At 42.1% G+C, this 25,741-nt stretch overlaps 1 protein-coding gene across 1 annotated transcript; it reads right to left on the bottom strand.

Annotated features, from left to right (window-relative positions):
- Positions 1-222: 222 nt before the first annotated feature.
- On the bottom strand, positions 223-23,379 carry LOC137913759 (unconventional myosin-XV-like). Its single transcript, XM_068757392.1, has 64 exons — positions 23,297-23,379; positions 22,812-22,875; positions 22,513-22,622; positions 22,279-22,353; positions 21,104-21,194; positions 20,959-20,964; positions 20,581-20,684; positions 20,324-20,387; positions 20,137-20,250; positions 19,879-20,040; positions 19,651-19,764; positions 19,377-19,435; positions 18,808-18,931; positions 18,562-18,657; positions 17,974-18,105; positions 17,737-17,862; positions 17,339-17,416; positions 17,073-17,230; positions 16,911-16,956; positions 16,703-16,827; positions 16,341-16,458; positions 16,016-16,191; positions 15,505-15,589; positions 15,287-15,340; positions 15,080-15,161; positions 14,705-14,835; positions 14,372-14,467; positions 13,659-13,894; positions 13,301-13,491; positions 12,908-12,980; positions 12,556-12,747; positions 12,364-12,479; positions 12,155-12,246; positions 10,929-11,055; positions 9,798-9,862; positions 9,260-9,376; positions 9,120-9,177; positions 8,773-8,917; positions 8,553-8,646; positions 8,326-8,437; positions 7,927-8,042; positions 7,725-7,784; positions 7,414-7,489; positions 6,904-7,019; positions 6,692-6,810; positions 6,360-6,501; positions 5,989-6,100; positions 5,770-5,844; positions 5,221-5,423; positions 4,927-5,051; positions 4,767-4,830; positions 4,563-4,635; positions 4,301-4,374; positions 4,094-4,176; positions 3,875-4,005; positions 3,682-3,776; positions 3,456-3,533; positions 3,106-3,202; positions 2,842-3,002; positions 2,028-2,161; positions 1,740-1,873; positions 1,351-1,484; positions 457-597; positions 223-324 (listed from the first exon to the last, which is right to left on the bottom strand). The coding sequence occupies exons 1-64, from the start codon at positions 23,377-23,379 to the stop codon at positions 223-225; spliced, it is 6,936 nt and encodes a 2,311-aa protein (XP_068613493.1).
- Positions 23,380-25,741: the final 2,362 nt, after the last annotated feature.

Here is a 25,741-nt window from a genome sequence, read left to right as displayed (position 1 = left end):
AAGTTTAGAATTACATTTGTGTTTAATCGTGTACAAAGTACAGGTCTACTGACTTACCGAATGGAAAAGTCATCGTGTGTGTGAACTGTATATGACTTCATCATCAGTATATTAATTACTTGACAGAAATATTTCTACTTAGAAAATATTATATTTTTAATACAGAGGTAGATACAGTACAGCTATGAGGCATAAAGTGTTATTTCTGTGTGTGAATGTTTGCTATAGCAAGGTGATTTCACTGGGTGGCAAAGTGAGTCTCTTTTCTCTGACTGACAGCATGTTCTCCATGTGCATTGCAATGACTCGGCACAGCTCCAAGCCCTACAAAACACACAAATACACAATGAGTAAAATTTCAAAGGAAGCATTGCATTAAAATATTCTGATATTAACAATATGTGTGTGCATCCCTCACTCTCTCTTTTTCACTCTATCTCTAACTCACACACACACCTGCTCCAGCTGTAGCTGTGTGATGCGTTGGTTGACCAGATCTCCTACCACAATCTCCACATATGGATAGCTAGAGCCTGAAGTTGGTCTCTGGGTGCGAGTTGACTGAATCTCCTTCAGGGGGCAACGTACCATGACCTCCTAATAGAGACACATGAATGTATGGCAAGCCACACGTGTCAAGAAGCCCAACATAGTTCAAAAGACAGCTATACACAGATATTACAATGTAATTACTATATGTATAATTGTTTTATTTCCTCAACCATTTCAATGTATTTATATATATATATGAATAAATAGACCTGTTGGAGCAGTAAACATAAAACCAGCAGAGGGAGCCAATTTCTTTGTTTTTTAAATATTAGTGTGAGAAGTTTTGGGGTAAATAAAAGGGCTTTCCCCAGAAATCTCCATCTAAGACAAGCATCTCTTAATTCAATATGTAACCATGGAAATTAAAAAAACTATTCAAACATTAAAGTTCCTAATTATACGCAGGCACCACAGCATTGCAAAAAAAATATATAAATACAGAATAGTATATGAAATTTTCTAACAAACCATCAGAATGAGGAAAATTCCAACATGTAACCATGGAAATGCAGAAATATCTAAAAGCACAACTTCAGTACTTGCTTGTGTTATCAACAAAATGTTATAATATATATTATGGTCCAAAAACAAAGGATGATCAGAACCGTTTCCCATAAGCCCCTTTGCTCTCCTTCGCTCCTCATAGGGGATAATAAGAACAAGTATTGCTTTTAATGCATAATGTTGCCCATTTAGCTGCCTGCCCAGACTGACCATTTTTCCTGGAATGTGATGCATGTAAGATGAAATGATTTGGATATGTGTGAGCGGGTGCCTTTTTGTATGTCTGTAACATACGTGAGTGTCCTTGTGTAGGAAGTGCAGCCCATTTAGATTCACAGCCAGGATGCAAGGGGCCTGGATGGGAGCAGAGTTACAGCTCTGGATGTAGAAGAACGAAGAGCCAAACATGGGGAAGGCACTGACAAGACCTGAGTAAAAACACATCAAGAGGTTACTTTAAACGTGGAAATAAATTTAAACTAAAAGTCAGTTACCTTAACAAAAGGTACTTACATGTGCATGACAGTGCAGCATCAAACAATTATTGTCCTCTTAACTTTATTGTCCTCATGACTGGCCCATACACATTTCTATGAACAACCTTTCTGGCTTGCTACTAACTCTGAAAACAATTATTTAGAACCGAATTACGCACACACACACACAGATTCACAGAGTTTTACCTAGAAATTGTGCACAGGCCTGGTGTGGATTTAAGGGCTGAACCTGCTGCATGTGTTGAGTTGTCATGTTCAGCCATGGCTGGGAACCCTGTTTGCCGTAGAACGGTGGGGGGACACACTCCTGCACCTCATGACTAAAATACATACACAGGCACAAAACAAACCAGTGATGCCTGAGAGGCTGCAGTTATTTGTTTCTATACATTTATTGACGGTACTGCAATATATACAATGGAACCCTTGCAGCTGAATGCTGCATATGTAGTGTAATTCTCTGTATATATTTACAGAGTCGGCAAGTAGATGGTGTCCTTGGCACGATGCTGCAGGGCAGCCAGTCTGGCGATCTGCTGCAGATGCTGCTCACTGACTTTACCCTGAGGAACCACACTCAGCAGGGCCTTCAGGTAATCTGGCAACACCTTCAGCACAGACACATAGTGAGGACTGTTACTTATTTTACTGTAGGCCCTTTATATGTCAGATAAATTCAAAAATCTTGACATATTTTCTGACATAACTCACCAAACTAGTTAGTTAAAGTTGGAAATACATTATAATTTGACAAACTATTTTAGTTTTTAAAATTATAATGTATTTCCAGTTTTGTCTCTTTCTTGATTTTCCTCTCATTTCACTCTTCCTATCCTCCATTGTGATTGCATCCCGGTTATCACCCCTGTCTCACAATAATTGCCTCCTGTTTTATTTGTGCATGTGCTCCCTAACCCTTGTGTGCAATGCTTGCAGCCTATCCCTAATAGGGAAGATTTTTCCAAGTTTTGACCTCACCCTCTTTCTGGATTTTGCATCTGCCTGCAGGTTATTGGACTGTTTGCATGTTTTGGTGGATATCATCTCTAGAAAAAATATTAGTTGAAGAGTCTGATGTCATCATGTCACACAAATGCCTCATTAAGACAACTAAGGTTACAACATGGATCTGCTCTACCCTCCAGAGAAGAAAAGCTGCAGTTCTATAATAGAAATTTAGAAATATCATCTTCTGTATGTCCTTAGAAATTGCTGTAAAGCTAGCCACATATACAGAAATTTTACTCAGAAATAGAACATTAACCAGTTGTAAGTTATTCATGTCTACCTGATTATAGTGCATGGTGACATAGAGTTCATTGTCAAGTTTGAGAGCCAGACTCCACATGACTCTCCTAAACCACAGACTGTAATTTGTGTCCACCGGCTCTGCCTCTGTCGCAATGTCCAGGATGTACTCCCGCTTGTTCAAGGGGCGCACATTCTGACCTGTGCGGACACACAGTTCGGTTACTACCCGTTTACCTTTAGTGAATTGGTCAAGAGTGCTTACATGGATGTTCTTCAGTGTGAAAAGCTAAATCCCCATTACCTTTGTGCGTCACCAAAAAAACTGCATATTCATCCAACGCCTCCGCCCTATGCAGTCCCATCTCATAGCAAAGTTCCTCGATGACGTCCAGTGCAACCTGAGATAAAGAACACCTTTGCATGACAACCAAACGTTGCTTTATTTTTGGTGTGTGTGTGCGCACACATATCCATGATCCATCCATCCATCCATAGCTACAGCTCAATCGAGGACATAATCAGAGTTCATTGTTGATCGAGCGTTTGGTTTCAGAAGGGGTTTGGTAACAGGAAGTATTTACTGTATATATAATATATATATTCCAGTTCTAGTATTGTGTTTGTGCACATTTGTGTGAGAGATTGACTCACAGAGCACGTCTTGATTTTCAGGTGTCTTTCGATCCCACCTGGCAGTAAGAAAAGTTGTCTCTTGGAGCTCCGCCCAGCCTGTGGGGAAAAATAGGTTCTGGAATTTCCTGCAGCACTTTTAAATATGGGCTTTAGTCATTCATCTTATGGTTTCCTTTTTGGTCTGCCTATTTTAACGTTCCAAGCTGTGCATAAGCCATATAAAGACTACATGGGTGAGACTAACCAGCATAGCTTTGAGTTCCATGTTGTTGGGATGCTGTATGCGTCCGCCGTATTGAAACGTCCTCCTCAGATTTTGCTCACATGCCTTGGTAATACCTGCAAGTTAAGAGCAGCGGCCGATCAACAGTATCGACAAACGCCCTCAGACTGGTAGTCATGGGTAGAGCACTCCAGCTTGTTTGTTAATAGTTTACCTTGATATTGCATCCCGGGATTGTCACCGGCATCCTGAAGAAACTTCAGCAAAAATGGCTTCATGACATCTGAGCAGCGGTGGAAAGCCGTCATGATATAGAAGAGCCTCCATCCTCTCTGACAACTGTCCCTACGCAAGCAGATGCCCACAGAATAAGTCGCACCAATAGCGTCAAACCCAAAGTCAGCAGCTGACATGAATTGCACAGGAGTCTTACGGTTTGGAGCTGGTGTTGGCCGTAACTTGCTTCATCACCTGGCAGTAGGTTTCATCCCTCATCAGGCCATGATCACCACTTAACTACATCAATGAGCACATTCCAAAAACAAAAAAGTTTGATAAAAAAAAAGGTTTCTTTACAATGGAAATGTATTACATCAGATTTAAGTCAATCTAGTGTGTGTGTGTGTGTGTGTGTGCATACCTTCAGTATAGTGGTGACCAGACCCTGCTCTGTCTGACCCTTCAATGGAAAGTCTCCCATGAATTTCATTATAGCTGGAAAAAAACATAGAACACCACAAATTATCTAAAAGTAATGATAAAGCATCTGGAGGCCTGCCAATTTTCTACAACAGTAGGCTATTTGTTTAGAGTAATGACATCTGTAGCCACTGGGTACTTCTTCATCTTCCTCTTCAATCTTTTATCTGTATTTATCACTCTTCTTCTTACCCTTTCCTCACCTAAGAAGATGTCAGCAGCCACTCTGTTCATCCCACTGTCCGAGAAGTCTATCAGCGACTCCTGGATTGGAGACTGGTGGCACAAAACCAAGATTTGTGATTGTGTAAGAGCAGTACAACACAGTTCATGAGAATGTAAGAGAATATATATATTTTTTAAATTCAAATCGCATTCCAACGTTAAACAAGGACAAAACGTTTTACCTTAGAGAATTTGATGATATCAAAAGGGTCCTTGTTCTCCTTTCCCTTTTTGGTCTTCTGATTACTGTGGGGGGGGATTACAGCAACGACCAATGTGAGCTGTGGACTCTAAAAGTGAGGACATGCCTGCTTTAATTCGGCCTTGTGTTGTGCATTTGACCTTCTGTTCCTCTGTGCCTCCCTAAAGTACTTCTTGGTAAACTCGGCCATGTGGTACTGGCCGCTGTGCAGAGTCAGTTCGTCCAGCTCGATGCTCACACTGTCACCATACATCTCATTCACTACCTGATGCACACACACACACACACACACACAGTCGCAACAGAAAAAACCCAGAAATAGTAGCACTTACATGAAGCATAAAATAAATATTATTTTTCTATGATGAGACATTTATATATTTTAGAAAAATGCAGCTGTAACACTATTAATTAATCAACTTCCAGCTTTGCACCTCTGTAGAGATGTCAAGCTCATGGGCAGCTACAGCCGAGCCCATCGCCACAGCAACCGCAGCAGATGCAGCCACTTGTCCCTGTCTGTCTCGAGGCTCCATACGGTCAGGAGGGAGAACCAGGAAGTCTGGGGCAGCCACCGGACGGACATACTCAGTGGGGAACACTCCTGATTTTCCATAAACAGCCCCAAACCGAAAGCCTACACACAAAGACGCAGACAATATTCAGCAAGAGGTTTATATGCAAAAACAGAAACCAATCAAATAATACAAAGAAACCCTGAACTCTCACATGCAAAGAACAGTAAAAGCTAAAGATGATGGTTTCAAATCTTTGTTTTTTTGAGTCCAATTAAGAGGATAAAACTCAAAAACGTATGAATCAAGTTGAGAGTTTTTAGTTAGTTCTTAGTTCTCCACAAAGAGTGAGGAATGCTGATGTTAAGGATCTTAGAAATGAAAAAACAAACAGGAAAGCAACCACACAGACACTCAGTCTGACACACAACAGATCCCACCAAGTAGTAACACAATTGCTGAACCCACCAAACTCAGGAGTTTCTCTCTTTAGTTCCTCCAGAAGCACGACTTTCTTCTTCACGATGCAGCCGTAATTTTTGCCTGAACACACACACACTCACACAATCATCCATGTACATCGTGATGCACAAAAGTTCACAAACATATTGCACGTGACTCACAGAGGCAGGTATCACTGCGCCAGTTATGGATGCATTGTGTATTTTATGTGTTTTTGCATCTCACCAGCTTCTAGGCCATCCATGTGCTGCAGTCTGATGATGTCTCCTTTGTGGAAGTTGAGCAGAGTCCTGTCATCAGTAATGTAATTCCTCACTGCCACCACATAGTCCGAGTCCTGAGACAGAGGGGGGGGGGGGGGGTTGAATGCATCATCAAAACACAACAATGAATATCAGTGTGGCTCATCAGGTGAAAAAAGTTGGTTAATGTACAAAATAAGACAGAAAATGTCGTATTAAACAACCGATTTTATAGACAATAAATCTCAGAATGTATGGTGTAGTGACAAATTGTATTTTCTAAGGCCTTTCGAGTCTCACTCTCATTTCTAGCTCATACACACACCAACGAGTTCCTCACACATGACCCCTGACCTTCTTAAGTTCTGTGAGGAAGTAGTCGATCATGTGTTTGACTTGCGAGGCCTTGGCGGAAAACAGGATCAGCTTCTCGTTGCTCAGGTTGAACTCCAGCATGTTCTTAGATGGTATTGAGACAAACAGGATGTCCGAGTAGCTGCAGAGGAAGTGATGTGCAGAAAGACACATTGGTCAAGACAGAGCAGAGAGTGTGATGAAGAATGTTGCAAAAGGTCACTGGACTGACTTTACTTGTAATATTTGAAGTCTAACAAGAGCCCAATGTCACTTCCTTGAATGTGGAATGTGGAAATATTGATTACCTATGGGTGATTTCCCATTCTAACCTGTAAGGCCTCAGCACTCTGAAGTAGTCTGAGGCAGTAGAGCTGCTTCTCACCATCTTTAGCAGCTTGATGCCTTTGTGAGACACAGATAGCACCTGCACTCCTGTCCCCACACTGCCCTGGAGCACAGACAGACACACAAACACATGTTTGGTTAACACAGGTTTAATATGCACATATCACTTGAGCTAGCATAAAGGGCGAGAACTCACAGAGGCTGGGAACAGGCGTGAAAAGTAAATTTCCCACAGGTCTCGGGCCACAGAAACCACTTCCTTCTTCAAATTGTCGTCATGCATTCCTGAAACCTGATCCACTTTGTTCACAGCTGTCAAAAGAAAGTACAGTGGAATCTCGGTTCTCAAACGACTCGGTTCTTGAACGATTCGGTTCTTTAACAACTCGGGTTTTGAACAAAAAAAAATGGAGTTTAAAATGCCTCGGAAGTCGAACACACGAGAAGAGCCGAGGCGAACCAAAGACACGCCCATTTACATGTAGGCATGTAAATGGGCATTTATCTGGTGCGAAGGAACGGATTAATCTAGTTTCCTTTATTTCTCATGGGAAATATAGTTTTGGTTTTCGAACAAAGCTGTTTTCAAACAGTAATACGGAACAAATTATGTTCTAGAACCAAGGTTCCACTGTACAAAGAAAGACATTTACGTGTGTAAAACTTAATTGTAAAGTGTTTAAATCGATTTATGTATTTCTTTTACAGAATAAGGCTTTCATCTTCTGTCTCTCCTCTTGGGTTATACGGATGCAGGCCTCAGAAAGGGTATCGTGTACAACCTGCAAAACATATTCAGGAATGATTCATGGAATTATTTCAGGATAAATTATTCTTGCTGTGAATAAATATTATCATGAGAGCAAAAGCTAAGATCATAAGCCTACAGGCAACACTTGATATGCTAACTATCAGAATTAGGATACTGTGATGAAAAGCGCAATCCTATTCGAAAATTTCGTGAATTAATTCAAATAATAGCACGAGAAACAAATATGTTAAAAATGCATAATGAACCTGTCTGAAAAGCAGATCCAGAACGAATGGATTGTTGAAGGTCTCTTTAGGATAGAAAACCTGCATACAGACAAAGATCCATATATATTGGTAATATTATATGAAAGAATATTAATAAGTAGATGGTGTATCATTTGTTGTCAGTTAAACTAATATTTAATAAATCATTCTTTTTCATGTGTCCATGTTTTCTGAAATGAACCTCTTTCCTCATGTAAAGCTTCCAGGGCACGTTGGAATAAGTGTAATATTCATCACTGGTCCTGCTGTGGAGTTTAGTCTGAATCATTTCCTCCTCCTCTGGTAACTCTCTGGAGACTGGAAATACGCACACACATGCAAATCCCGTGAAACAATATTGTTTGAGTTCTGAAGAACAACGTCATACTGGTGAGTCCCCTCTTTGGGACAGGATTGACTAGAGAAGGGTTTTTGACATTTATTAGATTCTTTGCACATGAAACTAGAAAACATAATGCATAATTGTAAAAATAAATGGCCAAAAAGCTAGTTCACTACCATGCATGAGATCATAAAGAACTATATGCTATCTGGTGTTTATTGTTGAGGATTAATGTCCCTTATCTTGTGAGCAATTCACCTGCTGGAGGCGCAGGCTTGTCGGAGGCAGCTGTGGCTGCAGGGTGAAACTTTATGGGCATCTTATGTCCTCCAGTTTCCTTATGTTGGGAAGGTTGACGCTTCTTTTGACTCTGAAGCATAAAAATGAGCATATGTTATTTTACGTGTGTGCGTATGTGCGTGTGTGCGTGTGTGTGTGCGTGCGTGTGCGTGCGTGCATGCGTGTGTCTGTGTGAGTTGGAGTACCGGTTGTGGTGGGTTTTCCATCTGCTCTTTAAGGATCTCCATAGCTTCCTCATGTGGGTCTGGCTTCTTTGCAAACATCTTCCCATCACCTTTCCTACAGACACACACCAACACACACACACACACGCAAACACAAAGAGCGCATAAGAGGCAAATGAGTAGACAGATGTTTTATATGTTATATCCAGATATTTAGATTAGGAAATGATGGGCGGGTTGCCTTTGTGCAGGAATGCCAGCAGATGCTGTGCCGGCAGGCTGGTGCTGCTTGATGATGTCTTTGATGTTGTGACTGGGATCCATACGTTCAGTGTTCGATGGACTAGACCGGACCATGTCCTCAGGAGGGGGGCCACGTGTCATACCTGGAAAGTCACCTTTCTTTTAGAGCAGCTATGTGATTCTTTATTGCAGCTGTTTGGTTTTCTTTCTGCCTGCCTATATATTGATTCATTCATTCATTTTCTACTGCTTTTCCGCTCTGCGGGTCGGGAAGTTGCTGGAGCCAATCCCAGCTTGCTATGGGCAGAGGCGTTGCCAGTATTCGGGGTGTACCCTATGACATACTTGTTTTTTGACGAACAGCAGCAGGCTTGTCTGGTGACTGCTCAGTCTCTTGTCTGGTCTGCAGAAAGAAATTTAGGACGTGTTAACAATATGGGTTTGACAATTTTGTCACAGCACTGTGTGTGTGTGTGTTTACTCACAGCACTGGGTGTGTAATGATGCTGCAACGGTGGTGACTGAGGGGCCGGGGCAGTAGGAGGGAAGGAAGACAGCATCTGCTGCTGGATCGCAATAGCCTGCATGGTCATCTGCTGGGCCTGTAAACCACACACACCCGTATCTATCCGTATACTGTATGTACACATGTTCCTGTGTAATATTAGTATTAGTATATATACAATGTATTGCCAAAAGTATTCCCTTGTCTGCCTTCACGTGCATCTGAACTTGAGAGGTATCTCATTCTTAGACCATAGGAAAGCTAAGATTGCCGGTTACAGCTTCAAATTTACCATAAAGTAATATGCGTGGTACTGATCATCATATATGGTGATCAGCAGTCGATTGAGTGACAAAATATCCCTTTAATAATCAACACAAAAGCTTCAATCTTATTTTTTTTCTATTTTGGGCTACCCACTTGGACCAAATCTCCAGGACTCAGTTGACCATAATGCCAGCCGAACAGTGTAGTTAGCTGGGATTAATACCGGAGATTTTCAGAAGACTGTAACAAACCAGAATGATAGCTTGCTGGTTGATGATGGCCTGTTGCTGTTGAGTCAGTGCAGTCTGTTCTGACCCTAGAGAAGAAGAGAAAAAAAACACCATGCTGTAAAAAAATATTTCTTTGAAGAAAAACTGCACACAAAGCACGCAAAGTTCACTGCAAAACAATGAACAAACTTTATAGGGTTAAATATGGCTTTAACAAAATCTACCATGCCCACGCGGTTCAGGCCAAACATGCTGGAAATCCTAAAAACCTAAGTCGCCCGGCACACCTGTCATCACAGGAAAGCCTGGCACCATTGCCGAGGCAGGGAGGGTGGCTACCCCTGGCAAACTGGGGACGCCAGCAACACGGGATGGAACGTTAGCATCCACGGGGGCAGCAGCGGGGGCTCTAGTGAGTGATGGTGTGGGCGCTACAGACATGGCAGGGGTGGAAGTAGAAGAAGTCTGCTGGTGGCAGGGTGGTAAGGGATGATTGTATTGGTGGAATTGCTGTTGCTGCGGTGATTGCTGTTGCTGCTGTTGGTGGTGATGGTGATGAGACGGGGTTGGTACGGTTGGGATGGGCGGCATCATTCCTCCTGCTACTGGAAGCACTGGCACAGCTTGAGACATGCAGTGGCAGGATCAGATTAAAGAAAGCGCTGATCCCAGGACTCATTCTCTGTTTAACATGGACTTGCCGGTAATTTATTTATTTTTTTCTTCTCATGTTTATAAAGATTTTACAGTAAAGGCCTCCAACTGTTGGGTTGTTAACATTTGTACTGTATATATTGTTTGGTAGAATATTAATTCTTGTAATTATTATTGTTTAGTTTTTAGTTGTTGTTTTTTATTTTGCTGTTGACCAGATAAAGTAAAAGGTAAGGTGAGAGAAATTACTGAATGGAGGATTTTGTACAAACTGTATTATTTATATCAGTGAGGGGAGAAAAGGAGTTAGAATCAGTACAAGGACGAAGGAAGAAATGGCAAAATATAAAAAATAGAAATGCACCAAAAAAAGAAAGAATAAAATAATGACTAAAAACCAACTGGTTGCCTAGCAAAGTGCAGTCAAACAAATAAAACAATACAAAATGCACTAACACTGGGCATATCTAACAAGATAAATACATTTCAGTCTTTTACCTCCGGGATGTATTCCTGGAGGGTAAGGTCGACTGGGAGATGAATTTCTCTCTCCGTCTCCTCTTGTGATACCTATACCTCCTCCTCCCTTCATCCGTCCTGAAAAACTTGCAGTCTTTTCCATGTCCTGTTAGCCACACAGAGACGGTCAAAGGAGATTCAGCAGATGGAAAAGGATGGTTGTAGATGTTTAGAAAGTTGCGATTAAGAGAGGCATGAAGAGTAGAATAAGGAGAGGCTGAGAAAATAAGAGGCGGAGTGGATCTAGTGTGAGAGGGAGTCAGCGGAGCTGCAGGAACAGAATACTCCACAGGAAGTACCGTAGAAACTGGAGAAGATGCTCCAGAAAGAGCACAAGCCTTGATTAAAATAATTATTTGAGAATTGATTCCATCCAGCATGTTTGGACATTTTGCTTTATCGTTATCTTTTTTACATTGTTTTGAAGTCGCTGAAGGGATAGTCATCCACACACAGCTGTGCATGTGTGCTGCCTACTGTGCAGTCACATACGGTAGGCCAATCAGTAACCTAATCATCCATCCCGTCTGCGCTATTCATCCAAAAACAGAGTCAGTGGATCACATGTTCTATCCATCTATTAACACAACCTTCGTTTCACACTCGGATGGCAGATCAGGTGGAGGGAAGGAGCAGCATGACACAGCTTTATGCTTTTCAGAGCTACAGTCAATTTTGTAAATTGATTGATTAGCATATAAAGGGTCAGGAAATTATGAGAAAAACAAAATGTTTTTCTGCCATGTCTGTAGATTTAATTGGACTAAAATATCACAGCCCAATGACATTCAGTTAGCAAAAAATATTGTACATTTTTACAAAGAGAGACAGCAAACTGTCTCATCTGAGAACTTGGAATCAGAACATTTTTGCACTGTAAAATCACCCAGAAGAACCTAATGGAGCCATTCATTACATCCTTTAATTTAAGATTCTTTCGATAAAAATCTGAAATGTGTATCTGAAGAAACCTGAAATATATTGTTTACTAAATTGCAGCTATACCAACACATTTCAACTCAACTCATTCATCAGGATGCACTAGAGCAGGAAGGTAAGGAAATTCAGTCCTGACACCTGCTGGAGATGTTTAACCGTGAAGCTGATGATTAAACACACGAATCATTGAAGGTTTTCAATAACATTGTAGGAATGTAGCATGTACAGAACAGCATGGTTAGGATGTGATCAGTGTCAGTACTCACGACACTGCCGTCTGTCAGCACGGGGTCAAACAGACTGTCCAGGTAGCGGTCCATTCCCCTCTGAGTCTGACCCTCACTGAACGCATCAGACTCTATTAGACACAGCAGAACAGCGTTCAACATGCGTGCAAATGTGCAATACATGTTTGTATTTCAATATGTTTGTAGTGTGTGTGTGTGTGTGTGTGTGTGTGTGTGTGTGTGTGTACCACGGCTGTAGTAACCGTCAGAGTCAGGAAGACTGTAGGCTGGTCTACTGCTGCTACTGAGAGGAAAGGCAGGAAGAAGCTCCTCATCTGAATCAAAGCCACTACCAAACAAAGCACTAGAAAAGCAAAAGTATATGAATTAAATGAGTTCAACGCGTCACATATTTGTACACACTTGTTTTGTGTACTGACATGCTCGTATTGGCTCGGACTCTAGCAGGATCTTCAGTGCTGATGATGAAGTAGCTCTTCTGCTTTGGGAAATCAGGTGGAAGTTCCAGGTCTGCGATCATGTCCATCACATAGTCATGACCTGCTAACTCTACCCACTGGCCATGCTCCTTCATCAGGACTGAACTCCCCCTCCACCAGTCGGCCACTCCCCTGAAAGCCAGGCCACACACTTCAAATACCAGCCTGCACCTTGTTGATATTAGAATTAAAGCATTGCATACTGCAGAATATAACTATATAGAGTTTCTCTAATTATAGGAATAAATGATTTTTTTAATCTTTTTCATATTTAAATTTGAGATGCCAGCACCTGTGGCGCATTATGTTCCCTGCTAAATCCTCTCCACTGGTCCAGGAATGGACTGGACACAGGAATGATCCTCCTACAGAGAAAGGTGATTATGTTAAAATAAAACTATTCCTTGATGCATCTCTATCTCCTCACCCTAGAATAGAAATTAGTAATCAATGATTGAGTGATATAAATCAAATCAAATCAATAAATGTAATGTCGGAATGCCTATTTCAATTGTAGGTGGGAAAAATTGTTAACAATTTTTTTATTTGCTGGTTTGAAAATAAAGCATGATTTGTGGCATCAAATGGTGAAAAATCAAAAGCAGCTAATATATAAATTGGATTTGTTAAAAATAAAGTCCAAGTTTAATGCATGATGTCATGTTAAAACAGCCAAGATTCTCACCATCAAAACAGTGCACATGCAGCACCATGTTAGCCTTCTTCCTATTGGCTGTCCATTCTAACAATGACAGCGGATAGGTCCGTGCAGACTCAGGAAGGGAGCCGGAGCAGAACTGGTTCTTCTGATTGGCTTGAATAAGCCTGTGTTGCAGCAAAGCCTGGCAGCCAGCAGGGCTGTGGTCAGACACAAACCTGGAGAGGGAAGGACAGCTGTAATCTTCATTAAAAACTGATGCCACTGTCATTTCCAAGTCCTTGTCCCCGTTGTTTAAAAACCTACAGCAATCTGCGTGCCCATTAGTGTATTTGGTCTTTAGATTTGGGTATATCAAATATATTTATGAAAAAATATGTCATACTTTAGAAGATATTTGTCCATCTTAGGCGACGGGGAGAAGCTGCAGACACTTGCCAGCAGCAGCAGCCAGCCTCTCTCTGCATTGTCAGTATTCAGATTCCTCCACACCTGGTTAACAACCTGAGCCAGAATCTCATCCCGTAAGCCCGGACATACCAGGCCTCTTTGAATGATGTAATTTCCAAACATGTTCTCCTGTGCCCCGTTCAGATGAGGGTCCCCCATGAATCGTAGCACCTGAAAGTAAAGAAGAAGCTAAATCCATGATGGCTAATGGCCTTAATGATGAACCAGTTGAACAAAGAAATTTCCCGTTTTAGTGTGATGAATAAGTCACTATGCAGAAATGTGCAGTCATTACAGAAATCTGTGTTATTTCTTACGAAGCCACGTACTCAATTTATAATCTGTAACTAATCTGTATGTTTACTAATCCATGTTTGTGGATTGCAAATCCAGGAAAACAGATTTTAATCTGCAAACGTGATTTAGTAAACTGTGTGCACAAATTGTAAAAACACAGCCCATAAAGTACACGTATATATATATATAAATGTATACAATTACAGAATTATACAATTATATAGATATAATGTATATATTATTTAATTTCATTACCCTGACATCTTTAAAAATAATAACACTAAATATCTTACTTTTCAGAAAATGTGAGAGCAAGACATGAATTCTAAATTTTTGGAGACGTTCGTTCACCATGTTGAAGAGTTCGAGAGCTTCTCTTGTTAGGTCATCATCTACACAGGTCAGCGATGACTCCAGAGGGGCCATCAACATCCCAAACTTTGGTTCCTATGGCAACAAAATGTTTAAAAATAATCCTCTCAAAAATGTTCAGGTTTCTCACATTGCCACTATTCAAATAATGTAAACCACTTATTTTCAGCAAGCCCTGTTGACCTGTTAGCTCCACTCAAACCAACTCCCAATATAAAAATACATAAAATTGATGGATGGTGAGTTTTAAATAATTAAATGTCATATTAGGGTCTGCTGTTGTGAGGTGAAATCTAGTGATACACATCTCACCCTAAAGTAGCTCTGTGCATAGCGGTAGAAGGGATAGTCGTTGATGTCCAGAGGAAGAGTGAGCTGGGCCTCCTCTTGGATATGAGGAGCTTGAAGCAGGGCCAGGCAGTCTGAGTGTAGCTCCCTCCTCACTGCAGCAGGAGGGACAAGTCAGCCAGCGCACATACAGAGGAGGAGCTCTATGAACCTGACAAAAACTGGCAACTGAAATCGACTTCAAAATATTCATTAATGCATACTCTGCTGCTTCCTCGTATGCATGTTGAAGCTGATCTGAGGGATAATGTTTTGAGGAGCCAGACAACATTTGCTTTTTTGTATAATATGTTAGCAAACACCAATGCGGCCTTCACAATAAAGGCATTATTTACCAACCTCCTGCTATCTGCAGTAGCGCGCCCAGCTCCGCAGGGATCACCAAGTGTGTGACATTCACCACCTCTCTCTTGGTCAGCTCCTGAAAAATCTCTTTTTAAGTATGATTTATTTGAAATGTGGAATTCCTTTTGGGGACTCCTTTTGGGGACGGGTTTCCGATTTACTCGTAAATCCTTTGTAATTCAATCTAAACATCCATTTTACCATTTCTCTTCTCCTCTTCTCCTCCTCAGCTTTCCTCCGGGCTTCAAACTTCATCTACAAACAGATCACAGAAGTCACGCACCAAGTATTTCAACATTCACTTTAAAACGGCCACATGTTTCTGAAGTACAGTGCAAGCAGTGATTTATGTCAGGATGAATGTATTATTTAGACACGAAAGGTGACTTATTTGTCTATTGAATGTGATCTTTGTGTACCTTGATGTATCGTTTTCTGTTGACGTACATGTGGACAAGAGATCGGAACCGAACTAGACTCTCCCTCATCTTCGCATAGCGCTTCCTGGAGGACAGTATGACAGATAAAGTACCAAGAGCATTCACATTACTATGAATAAAAGTCCAACAGCTACTAAAAGTCCATTATTGTTTCAAACACAATGTAGTTCAGTTTTCACATCTGGCATCAGGTAATCATAAATCATTTGACTAATATATAAATGTGTTTTTTAGGACAATGCCACTGATTAAATGACATACAGCTTCTAAATTGTACCATAATAATAAAATACCAAAGCAAAGTTAGACAGTGTGCTGTAATTTATCTTAATTTGTCTAGTAATAAAAGATGATAAAAGTGAATGCCTTTTTTTAATATAATAAATATGTCTATATCTATATCATCAGTAATCTAAATCAGTCTTTATTCTTGGTGTAAATTCCTAAATCAGTTGATGGCTATGAAACCAGCGGTAGCGGAGAAGCCGACCTCATGAGGAAGCCTCGGCACTGCGCCTGCAGCCAGATGATCTTCTTGCGAAAGGCCAAGAAGCGTTTCCGGACAAAGAACATGCGGGTGTAACGCTGCAGGGTGAGAGCAGCCAGGTGACGGGTGCGCCCCCGTTTACATTCCAGCAGCTGGTAGATATCCTCTTTCAGAAAAAGCTGCCATTTACATGAGTGTCATTTAAAAAAAATAAAATATTAATGAAAGCTTGGAGGTACAGTCTACTACAAGAACTATCAGTCAACACCAGCAAAGCTTTTACTCCTGATATGGAGTTAGAGTGAAAAAAGTGAGAGGAGAGCCTCACCTTGGTGACTCCAACACGATGGGCTCCGGGTCTGAGACGACACAGTTTACTGAGCATAATGACGCAGTTCTCTCCATTTGCTGTTGGAAGCTCCCTTATCCCCACCAGGGACTTATATCTGGGAATAATATTCATGGAATAGTATTAGCGCCGACTCTGGGAAAAACAATTGCCAACATTTATTGTGAAAATCAAGTCAGAATCAAATGATGATTCGCCACTATCAGTGATCTACTCATTCAAAAGAAGACATTTCCTCCCAGTGTGTCTGGGTCTTTCTTCAGAACTAAAACATTTATTTACTCAACGCTTTCAAATCCCTGGACTATATAACAATGCCAGTGAATGGAGGGCACAATGACCTGAACAGGAAAACGTAGAACGGCATTCGGATCGGATATCCCTCCCTACGGATCCGAATGGTCTCCGGGATGCCCGAGTGTCTCAGCTGACTACTGACAAGGTCATCGTCGAACACGCCGGCTTGCTAAATGCAGATAGAAATAAAGGATGCAGTTAAAAAAAACAGATGTCATTTCCAGCAGGATATTATAGAGATATAGTCTCTACCTTCATATTATTTGGCTTGATGCAGCGAACAAAAAAAGGGTTACACCTGAAAAAGAAAAATATATGTCAAACATGTGCATGGCTACTTTAGGAATCCCTGTTTTTGATGCATTGTGCAACACGTTTCTAAGCGTGTCGAACTCGGCGTGTCTTTGGCTCAACCTCTCCATCTTCTCCACCAGCTCTAACAGTGACTGTTGGAACTTGCTGCTGACAGTCGGCGCTTGGTATCTCCTGGTGACTGTGCTGCTCTTTCTCATGTGACCTCCTCTCTGCTGACCCGTGACCTCTGCATGAACTGCGAAGAGTTTTGACACCATCTGGACACACGTGCGAAGACATGCAGAACATTCTCAAGGAGTCATTTATGTCGACATTAGAATAACTGTGAACGTACAGGCACATGATGACGCAGCATCTCCTCTTACCTTGTTCTTGCTCTGAATGAACAGGCCCAGGACATCCTGCCGGACCTGGTCGTGGTTCTTATCGAGGAACTTGTAAACCTGCACCATTGCAGTGACAGGATGAGTTATGATTAATAATAAGGGGAACCAAGGCCTTGACAATATGACATCTAATTTTGCTATGCATCCCCCAAGGTGCCGTAAAGTTTCATTTAACATTATCTTCATGTCAAATTTGTTTTTTATTCTTATTCTTGTCTAAACAAGATGTAACAGTGATGCATGCATGTTTTTTTTGAGACTGTCCTTATGCACACGAGCTACACGTATGTTAGCGATGGTTGCTACACTGAGATGCAAGCAGAACAACCAGGACATAATCAGACTCACAATAAGGAGAAGCACAAGGGGCTGCATACCTGGTAGGTGACACGGCCAGCAAAGTGCTTGATGGCAAACTCTGGGAGGGGCATCTTTGGCTTCAGATACAGAGGATTGTTGCCATGGTGATAGTGACACTTTTGGAGGAAACTGTGGTCTGTTGCCTGACAACAAAGCATAGAGTCTAAGTGGTATGTGCAACAATATAAAGTATTTTGTGTATAACGAGTGTGTGTGAATATACTGAGTTATCCCTGAGGTTTCTCCCTGCCTACCTGTGGGAAACAGCTCTGGTCATCCAGGACTCTGAGAATCCCATGAGGCTTTGCAGCAATAAGGTCAATGCAGGGCTGGTTGTCACTGAATGGAATGTCCTGCCAGGGGATCTGTTCACGGCTGTACTCCTCCTGTGCGGGGAGTAAATCAATGCAATTTCCTGGACAACACTTCCTTCGTGTTATTTTTTGTTCATGTACATTTTAAATGAACTAAAATCATCCATCAACTCACTGATGAGATATATTTGTGTGTGAATAAAGTATGTAAGTAACTCAAAGATTACAAATATTGGTCTGTTTATAGTTGTTTGGCACAAATTATGAATGCAAAAATATAATTACAGAATTACAGCCTTCACTCCCTCTTATGTTCCGCAGCATAAGCTCAATACAAGAGCTTATAAAATTGCCCTTTGTTTGATGAATCGCTCCTTTAGAATTTATTGCCACCTCCTCGCAGAGAGCGCGCAACAGTTTCAGGATTCCTGTGTATTAATATTAGAATTCATAAAATGAAGGCTGTTTTTAAAATATATATGTATGCATGAGGACGAGGCCTGCGTGGCCCCACAGGTGTCGACTCACCTGTTCTTCCCTGAATACGATCCGGTTGAAGAAGAACTGCAGGTATTCGTTTGCATAATTAATACAAAGCTGCTCAAAGCTGTTGAAAGCCAGATTCTATTGATAAACGGACACACACACACACACGCACACACACCGTTTTACAGTTGATGATTGCTGGTGCTCTCTCATGCATCATCAAAACATATCTAAGGAGTAATCATTCTGGAGTCTCCCTGCTGAACCACACAAGGAAAATGCAATTACTTCAAATCCATAAATATCCAGGATAGAGATGGACAGGGTGTGTTGGCAGGGATACACTTGTGTATTGATCCTCTCTGTTAACCAATGGAAGAGTAGCGAGTACAGGATCTTGGCAACAGCATCTCTGGAAAAAGATGAATGCAATAGACAAGAAAGAAATATTGGATGGAGATGAGCCATATATATATAATATAGAAAAGGTGTGTAAGATTAATAATCTTAAATCAAACTTGTCAAAAAAACTTTTTTATGGCAACGTAAAAAGTGTTTTTATCATCTGTATTTGCTTTATATGGTTCGTCTGCAGAAATTCACCAAAGCATTATAACAAAGTACATTTACATAGATTATGTAAACCTGTATATTAATACATAGATTATGTAAATGTAGGTACATATTCAGGATTATAGTACCCATTCTATGCACATTTAGACTTAGATGAGAAGAAGTTGAAAAATGGCTACAAATCTCTGCTACCTTCTTCTCATAAATGTATTAATTAGCAAATATATCTGGAGGGAAAAGAATATACTTTCATGCAGTGCATTGGGTCTGTCATTTTCTCTCACCTGGCATCAACGGCACTTTCCACAGTCAGTGGCGTGTAGATCTTTTCCCTCATTGTCTCCTGTAGAGATGGCATGAGGTATTGTATGAAATCAATTAGGGTAGATTAGCTGGAAGGGAGGCAACCAATGCATTAAGTAATAATATGGCAAAGGAGTAGAAAAGCTGTCGTGTGACAGAAAAAGAAGAGAGAAAAAGAAGAAGAAGAACCTTGGCATCAGTTTTTCCAATATACACAAATGTAATGAAGCAGAGACTCCCCAGTCTGATACTGACTGTAACTTTGTAGGTGATGGCTTTCTGTAAACCTTCTGGAGAGATTTGCAGCAGCTCTGCCACCACCCGGATCTCTTGAGCGCTCACCACTGTCGCCACCTCCTGGCCATCTGCCTGAAATGCAACATGGAAATCAAACAAAATCTGCTATGACTACAATTCCATTCTGATTACATATCACGAAAGGAAGGAAGAAAGAAATAAAGATGGATAATTTTGAAACACTACCTCATGTCTCTGAAAGTACACGTTGCCCAGGTGCAGTATGGAAGAAAGAACTCTAAAGATGGCCGACTGGTCTTCAGGGGTGAAGTGAAGGATCTCCATTGAAGCAAGCAGACGCAGGAAGTCCTCTGCATCGTTCTTTCCCGTTATCCCACAATTCCCTCCCTTTATGAAGCGAGAAGGAGAAAGCAGGCGCCTTAACATGTGATCTATATCTCCTCGTGACAGTCCTGGAGAGGCTCCTGTAGAATATCTCTCTACCTGGTTGAGGTAATAGTAGGTCTCCGCCTCCTGCAGATAGAATGCCTGTCTCTGTAGTGATGGAAGGCCTGCCAGCATCTCATAGAAAATGTGGTAGTTCCTTTCATCTTTGGCCTAAAGAGGCAACAGCAGTTTAACATACTTATATAGCATCATGCCATCATGTCATCTTGTATGCCTGTGTCACCTGGAAGACGATACGGGACTTCTCCAATAGATACTGAGAGGTTATGGCACCGCTGATCACACCACTGGGTGTAGAGAGAGAGAGAGAGAGAGAGAACACAGAGTAAATAAAAGGGGAGAAGAAACACATAACAAAAGCAAATCTATATTGGAAATTATAAATGACAGCAAAACACAGCTTAAAAGTGCTTTATAATAAATAAAAATGACAAAGATGAGATGGAAACAGGAACTTGTATGTCTTTATTTCATACTCACTCCTCCAGAAAGACCTCGATGTATTTTCCAAAGCGACTAGAATTATCATTCCGCACAGTTTTGGCATTTCCAAAAGATTCCAGCAGAGGAGCTGCCTCAAGTATCTGCCCGGGATTTAAACACGCAAGAAATCAACAAACATTTCCAAGTGGGTGACAAACATTGATGAAAGTATCTTGCTCTGTAACTTAGATTCTGGCCAATCACGCAGGTAAAGAGACTCTAAGCAGATTTTAAAAAGCGAATAAAGAAAAATCCACAATACAGCAAGAAAGTACAACAAATTTCACACAGCAAAACACACAAAAGTCGCTACTCTTGTGGCCATAAATATGTGAGGATGAGATGTAAAATGTAAATAAAAGGGAACCCCACTACCTCAATCTGCGTCCACGACGACACGGACAGTCACAGAGACATGGGAGAAAAATGCACAAAAATGTGTTGGTTGTACTTCCATCCAACAGGAACATGTGAGTCTGCCGGCAGCAAATTGTTTGTGTGAGCATGTATGTCTGCATACCTGTTGAGCAATATTGTTTCTGTGATGTATTGCTGCCAGGTAACGCAGGACTAGTTTGGTGGCCTCTGTTTTTCCAGATCCACTCTCTCCACTGAAACACATCCACACAAACTCACTGGACAGAGACAACATCCACCAACATGATTCTAAACAGGACACAACAAAGACGCTCTACCGGCACACTGGTGTGTGATGTGAGGCTGGCCATTTTGCATTAAGCAGACACGCACATTGTGCTGCCAACAGCTTAGCGCTAATCACCACTATTATGTAAGCTTAGCCAGCGAGGGAAGAAGTGTACTTGTGTGTGCAAGAGCCTAATATAGAGACACCAGCACCTTGACCACATCACAGTTTAAGGTTTCAACTCACAGTCTGGTTAGCTAAAAAAAAACAAAAAACCTGGGCCATTACTGGTCATTGTACACCAGGCCTCATTACCGCACTCAGTGACTCACACGTTCACTTGGACACACAAACCCCTGAAAGACAATCTGATCCTGGCTCAGACTAGACTGGACAGGGCTTTCCTTACAGGTGTCTCCTTCCAAACATGGCTGAGGCTTTCCAGATGTGTGCATGTGCAGTCATTTGGATATTTCTCATGAGTAGCACACAACATCGTGCAAGCGTGTGTCTATGCCTTTAAAATCAGCATTAGATGTAAATGAGCGTATGTGAGCTTTGTCTGTAGAAAAGATTTGGCAGTAAGGAGCCTGCGACACACGCATCTCAGGAGGAGTGCAGGATGCATCTGTCTTAAGTTGGCTGGCCAGAGAACCACAGACAGACACTCATGAATTCACAAACAGTAGCTCATCTGGAGATCTGGAAAAACCTGACAGTCCAAGAAGCCTCGCGGAGGTGAAACCGCTGCAAAGCTTTGAAGAGTCCTTATAGTCATTAAACGGGAAAAATATTTGTTTCTCTCTAACTCTAGAGGCGTGTTTATTATCATTATTTATATTAAATACAGGTCATTTATATTCAATTATATTTCCTGTTCTATAAATTATAGTCAATAATTGTGGGTGTCAGTGTATCTAAGAGTGGACTTGTAACAGAAAATGTTTGTGAATTTGACTCCTGCATGATTATAAACTGATGTCTGATATTCAGGTAAATATAAGGTGATTGAAGATTAGAAAAGCTTCTGTAAAAACGCAGCCTCTTACCTGATTATTATGACCTGGTCGTGTTTGGCATCCATCATTTTGGAATAAGCAGCATTTGCGATGGCAAACAAATGCCTGAAAGAGGAAGAAACAAATTCATCACATTTAAGCCAAAAAGAAAGACTCAAAGTAGAAGATGATTATTAGTAATCATTTTCCAAGTCCAAGGATTCAGATAAATGTAGTGTTGCTTGTTTTCCCTTGACTGAGAGTTTGAGCGTTAACATGACTTACGGAGCATTCTCTCCCAGAGCACGACCTTTGTATAGCAGCACCATGTCTGTCCCATAGATGTTGTGCATCTTATAAGGGTTAACAGACACCAAGATGCTGCCTATATATGTCTGAAAAAAAGTATATTACAAGTAGAGAGTAGAGACAAGAAAACAAAAAATAAATGTTTGGATAAAAACAGACAAGTTTGTGAAATCAATGCAAAAAAACTCAAAACAGCCTGATTTGACTATATTCACAGGTTTAAGACATTGTGCAGCTGCTTATGTGTTAAATGTGTGTGCTGCTCAAACACTCACATAAATCAGCTCCCGATCAGACCTCATTTTCAGGTTCAGCAGAACAGCCCCTTCATGCATCTCCCTACACAGAGAGAGACAAGAGAAATAAAGGAAGACTTTCTCTATTATTCAGATGACTTTTGCAAGTTTGTGCTGTGTTAAATCAAATTTTATGCCTTTGGCATCGTTGAAAATACACCAAAAACAACCCATCCTATATGTTCGTATCCGCCGCGGCTCTAAACCCAAATATTTCTCCGTAATATCAAGCACTAGGCATGTTTTAGCATTTTCTCATTCAATACTACAGTTAAGGCAAATGTGTCTTCAAAAAATTGACACCAGCACCTCGACCACAAGATTTAAACATACATTTCTAAAAGATGACATGCCTTGAATGTGAATGTTTCTATAGACATTTTACAGTGCACAACCTGTCTGTCTCTCTCTGACAAGTTAACTCTGGCGTGTGTGTGTGTGTGTGTGGTCTTTTAAATACGTACTCTAGTTGTGTCATATCTTCCACTCCAACTTTCTCTCGTTGCTCCCGGTCAGACACAGCGGGCAGGCTTCTGATAGAGTACATCTAAAACATAAAAAAACACACTCAGGGCTGAGAAAATGCTGCATATAGATCGCCTTGCTCACAATGGGTTCATGGTTTAGCTTCGGCATGTAGTTGCAGTCCATATTCAAAACATTTACCTTGTCAAACCAGTGACCCTGTGGTTCTCCCTCCCTGCTAAGATTCCATTCTCCTGGTTCATTTTCTATGTGGCCCTGTTGCATCAGATTGTGAGGGTCCAGCAGCTCCCCATCTCTATACATGGACCACTTATTGAGGTTCTGCACAGTCCCATGAGGCAGTACCCTCTCTGCACCCCACATATCCACATCTTGCTGGAGTCCCAAAACTGTATCTCCAGGGCCATGTGCCCAGTGTTCTTCAGAGCCGGATCTGTAAACCTGGGGTGACACCACAGCATATGACGATGGAAGGCAGAAAGACGACCCCCTGAGCTGAGTCTTCTGCAGGGCACCAGAGAGGTTGATTGAGCGAGGGTCTGGGGTGCTAGGGGCACCAAGCCGTGTCATGATATTGACATTGGGGAGATGGTAGTTTGCCCCACGGAGGTTTGGGTTCCTTGCCAGTGCATTAGACAGGTCCATTTTTTGGGGCGTAGTAGCAGTTTGAGAGCGGGTCATCATAGTTCCATCGAGCATGCGATAGTTTGCAGATCGAAGGTTCTGGTTGCGAAGTGCATTTGAAAAGTCAATAGAGCGTGACTCTGTGGTATCGCCAGATCCAGGCTGTCTAAATAGTGATGTGTCTGGGAGTCTGTAGGAGGCGCCATGCAGGGTGGTGTTTAGCATCGCACCAGAAATGAGAGGAGAGGCAGGAACATGTGTTTCCTTCCGTGGAAACAGTGATGACCCATTTGGGAGTTGAAACTTTGCCTTACGCATGTTAGCATTCATCAATGCACTAGATAGCCCCGGCGATGATACAGATACAGGACTCTCATCTCTTGGATGTGTAAGAACTGAACCGTCTGGTAACTGATACGAGGCATTGCGAACATTACGGTTGAGAAGAGCAGAGGATAGCAGAGAAGAGGATGGGGTAACCAGCTCGGGTGTTGGTTGAGCGCTTGTAACAAAAGCTCCATCTGGAAGCCGGAATGCAGTTTTACGTATATTGGGATTTAGCAGTGAAGAGGAAAGCATTGGTGAAGAAGGGGAATGTGCAGGTGTGGGCTCTGCTCGAACTGAAAGAGTGCCATCAGGCAAACGATACGTAGCCTGACGCAAACTTGGATTGAGCAAGGCAGAGGACATCATTGAGGAAGAGCTGAGTGGTGGACCTGGGTAAGTTTCAGCAGGTTCAGTTCTGGTGACCAATGAGCCATTAGGTAGACGATATGTGGCCTGCCGTAAACTAGGATTCTGCAGGGCATTGGTGAGCAAAGATGGTGACAACCTCCCTCCACCACTGAGACCACCTACTGCATCAGAAGTAAGTGGCGGTTCAGCAGGGCCCTGGGACATTGTAAAAGTACCGCCAGGAAATCTGAACATGGATCCCTGGATTTGAGAGGTTCGCAGTCCACCAGAGAGAAGTGAGGAGGTTCCTTTTGTGGCCACTTGTTGAGGGCTGGTGAGGGGACGGGTGGGAGAGACAGAGAACCTGTGGGAGAGATGCTGCTGAAGTGGCGAGGAAGCATTACGGACGTGAGAGTTCAGCATAGCGGAGGACAAGTGAGGGGAGGGTGGTACCGATGGGGCAGGAGGGTGTACAGCCTGTGGGGGTGAGAGGACAGTTGTATAAAGGTTGGCATTGCGTTGTAGAGGAGATGAGTATGAGGCATTGCGCAGTTGGGAATTCTGCAGTGCACTGGATAAACCAATAGTGCCATACGGGTTTATCACCTGGCTCATTTGTACATCAGTTGTTATCTCCTCCTGCCCACCAGGTATGGGGGAAGGGCCTCTATGTGAAGGTGTGGCGATGCTTGCATTCTGCAAATAAAGATTCTGCTGTGCGCCAGGAAGAAGAGAGGGCGGAACAGAAGTACCTACAAAATGTGGGTGTGGTAAAGCATTTGCAAGCATTGGTGATGGGCCTGGTTTCATTGTTGTGTAGACATGCTGGTTGACATTATGAGATAGTGGGAGAGGGCCAGGCAGAAGACTCGGGTGAGGCAAGGGAGGTTGAAACGATGTTGGTCTGAAACTCTGGGAAGATATTGGGTGTGATACATGTTGCATGGGAGAGGCTGAGCGGAAGGGCAGAGGTGATTGACGGTGCTGTGTTTGGGGAGATGGAGGGCTGCTCTGCAGCCTACGCACTGATGGTTGGGGGGAAAGTGGGGCGCTCTGTTTCAGAGGAGGCTGTGGAGATGGGGGAGGCACTGGGGGAGGTACTCTGAATGACTGCCTAGATTGAA

This window comes from Brachionichthys hirsutus, unplaced genomic scaffold (genome assembly GCF_040956055.1).
Source record: "Brachionichthys hirsutus isolate HB-005 unplaced genomic scaffold, CSIRO-AGI_Bhir_v1 contig_853, whole genome shotgun sequence".
Taxonomy (NCBI): Eukaryota; Metazoa; Chordata; class Actinopteri; order Lophiiformes; family Brachionichthyidae; genus Brachionichthys; species Brachionichthys hirsutus.
This window is presented reverse-complemented; position numbering and strand designations above follow the sequence as displayed.